Raw genomic sequence first — 1,504 nt, 5'->3', positions numbered from 1 at the left:
GGCGAAAACTGCATGTCGATCGATGCAGCCATTAAAAAGTCTTTTTGAATAGCAACATTCGGCCACCACAAATAGATAATAGATGAGAAACAATTGAACACTTTTTGCGACAGCTACAGCTGGCAGTACTTGACGTATGTTTACGTAAACTGACCACTGTATGTTGGCAGTACTTGACACATGTTTACGTAAACTCACAACTATATGCTGGAAGAGCCAGGACTTCATGATCTGTGTTGCCTGTTTGGGTAGAACGCCTCGCTTTTGTTTGGAGTTTTTATCATCGTCATCGATATCGTCTTGCAGCATGTTGTTCAGTTTAGCTGATGAGGAAGGAGATCAGAAACAAGGTTTGATACCGAAATAAAGTAAGTTAGAGTCAAGAGTTACACATGACCTCAATAGAGATCTTTATTTTTTCCTTTTATTTAAAAAAAAATTGTATGTGTTTTCACACCCCCATTGACAGTTTAGATCATTCAGGAGGCGAGCTCCCACACCTGCCTGTCGAACCAAACCAGGCTAAGGAGAATACAACATCTTACAGAAAGACCTGGGACGCTCAATAAACATTCTCCCCACTGGAAAATTGAACTCAAGTCTCCAGTTTGTCACAGAAAAGCGTGTAACTGCTACACTACAGACATCGGTAATAAAGTTGTGACCATTCGACTTTACTACTCAACATTCACCACGGCTGTGCTCATTTGACTTTATTTGACTTCACTTCTTTTCAACATTCCCCATTTCTCCTCAGTCATCAGAGAACAGTTCCTTCACCCTTTGAGCCCTTGCTGGTGCTTTACTCACCAGCGCTTTTGGCCTCTTTCTGAACGTGCTGTAGCTGTGGCGTCATTGCCGTCTGGACGGCCTGCTGTTGCGACTGCTGCAGCTGCTGCGACTGCTGCTGTTGCTGCTGTTGCTGCGGGGAAGCCAGGGACAGCCCGATCTGGGACAGCGGGGTGCTGCCGTGAATCACCTGCGGCATGGCTTGACTTATGGGCGTCAGTGGACCCTGGATCTGATGGGAGGGATCGTTAGGGTTTTCAGTTTTAGTAAGTGTTTCACGGCTCTCGCAACACAATAAGGTCATATGTAGCTATTGATCCAGAATAAGGTCATATATGAGTGCCAAGATTAGAGATGTTACAAGCGAGTAGAAAATACAACAGAGACAGAGGAGAGATAAGGACGATAGATGTTTGATAGGAAAGAAGGAGGAGAGGTAAGGACGATAGATGTTTGATAGGAACGAAGGAGGAGAGGTAAGGACGATAGATGTTTGATAGGAAAGAAGGAGGAGAGGTAAGGACGATAGATGTTTGATAGGACAGAAGGAGGAGAGCTAAGGACGATAGATGTTGGATAGGACAGAAGGAGGAGAGATAAGGACGATAGATGTTGGATAGGAAAGAAGGAGGAGAGATAAGGATGATAGATGTTTGATAAGACAGAAGGAGGAGAGATAAGGATGATAGATGTTTGATAGAAAAGAAGGAGAGAT

General features: G+C 44.1%; 1 protein-coding gene across 1 annotated transcript in view; it reads right to left on the bottom strand.

Moving 5' to 3' along the window:
- Positions 1-1,504, bottom strand: part of LOC101859344 (homeobox protein PKNOX1) — a gene marked incomplete in the record, with an annotated part of 28,896 nt that overhangs the window by 14,115 nt on the left and 13,277 nt on the right. The window contains 2 exon segments of the mRNA XM_013085358.2: positions 199-323; positions 811-1,021. Coding sequence (XP_012940812.1) covers positions 199-323; positions 811-1,021 — 336 coding nt within the window.

Source organism: Aplysia californica, unplaced genomic scaffold, assembly GCF_000002075.1.
Source record: "Aplysia californica isolate F4 #8 unplaced genomic scaffold, AplCal3.0 scaffold00367, whole genome shotgun sequence".
NCBI classification, from domain to species: domain Eukaryota; kingdom Metazoa; phylum Mollusca; class Gastropoda; order Aplysiida; family Aplysiidae; genus Aplysia; species Aplysia californica.
Note: the sequence above shows the minus strand (reverse complement) of the source record. Positions and strands in the feature narration are given on the sequence as shown.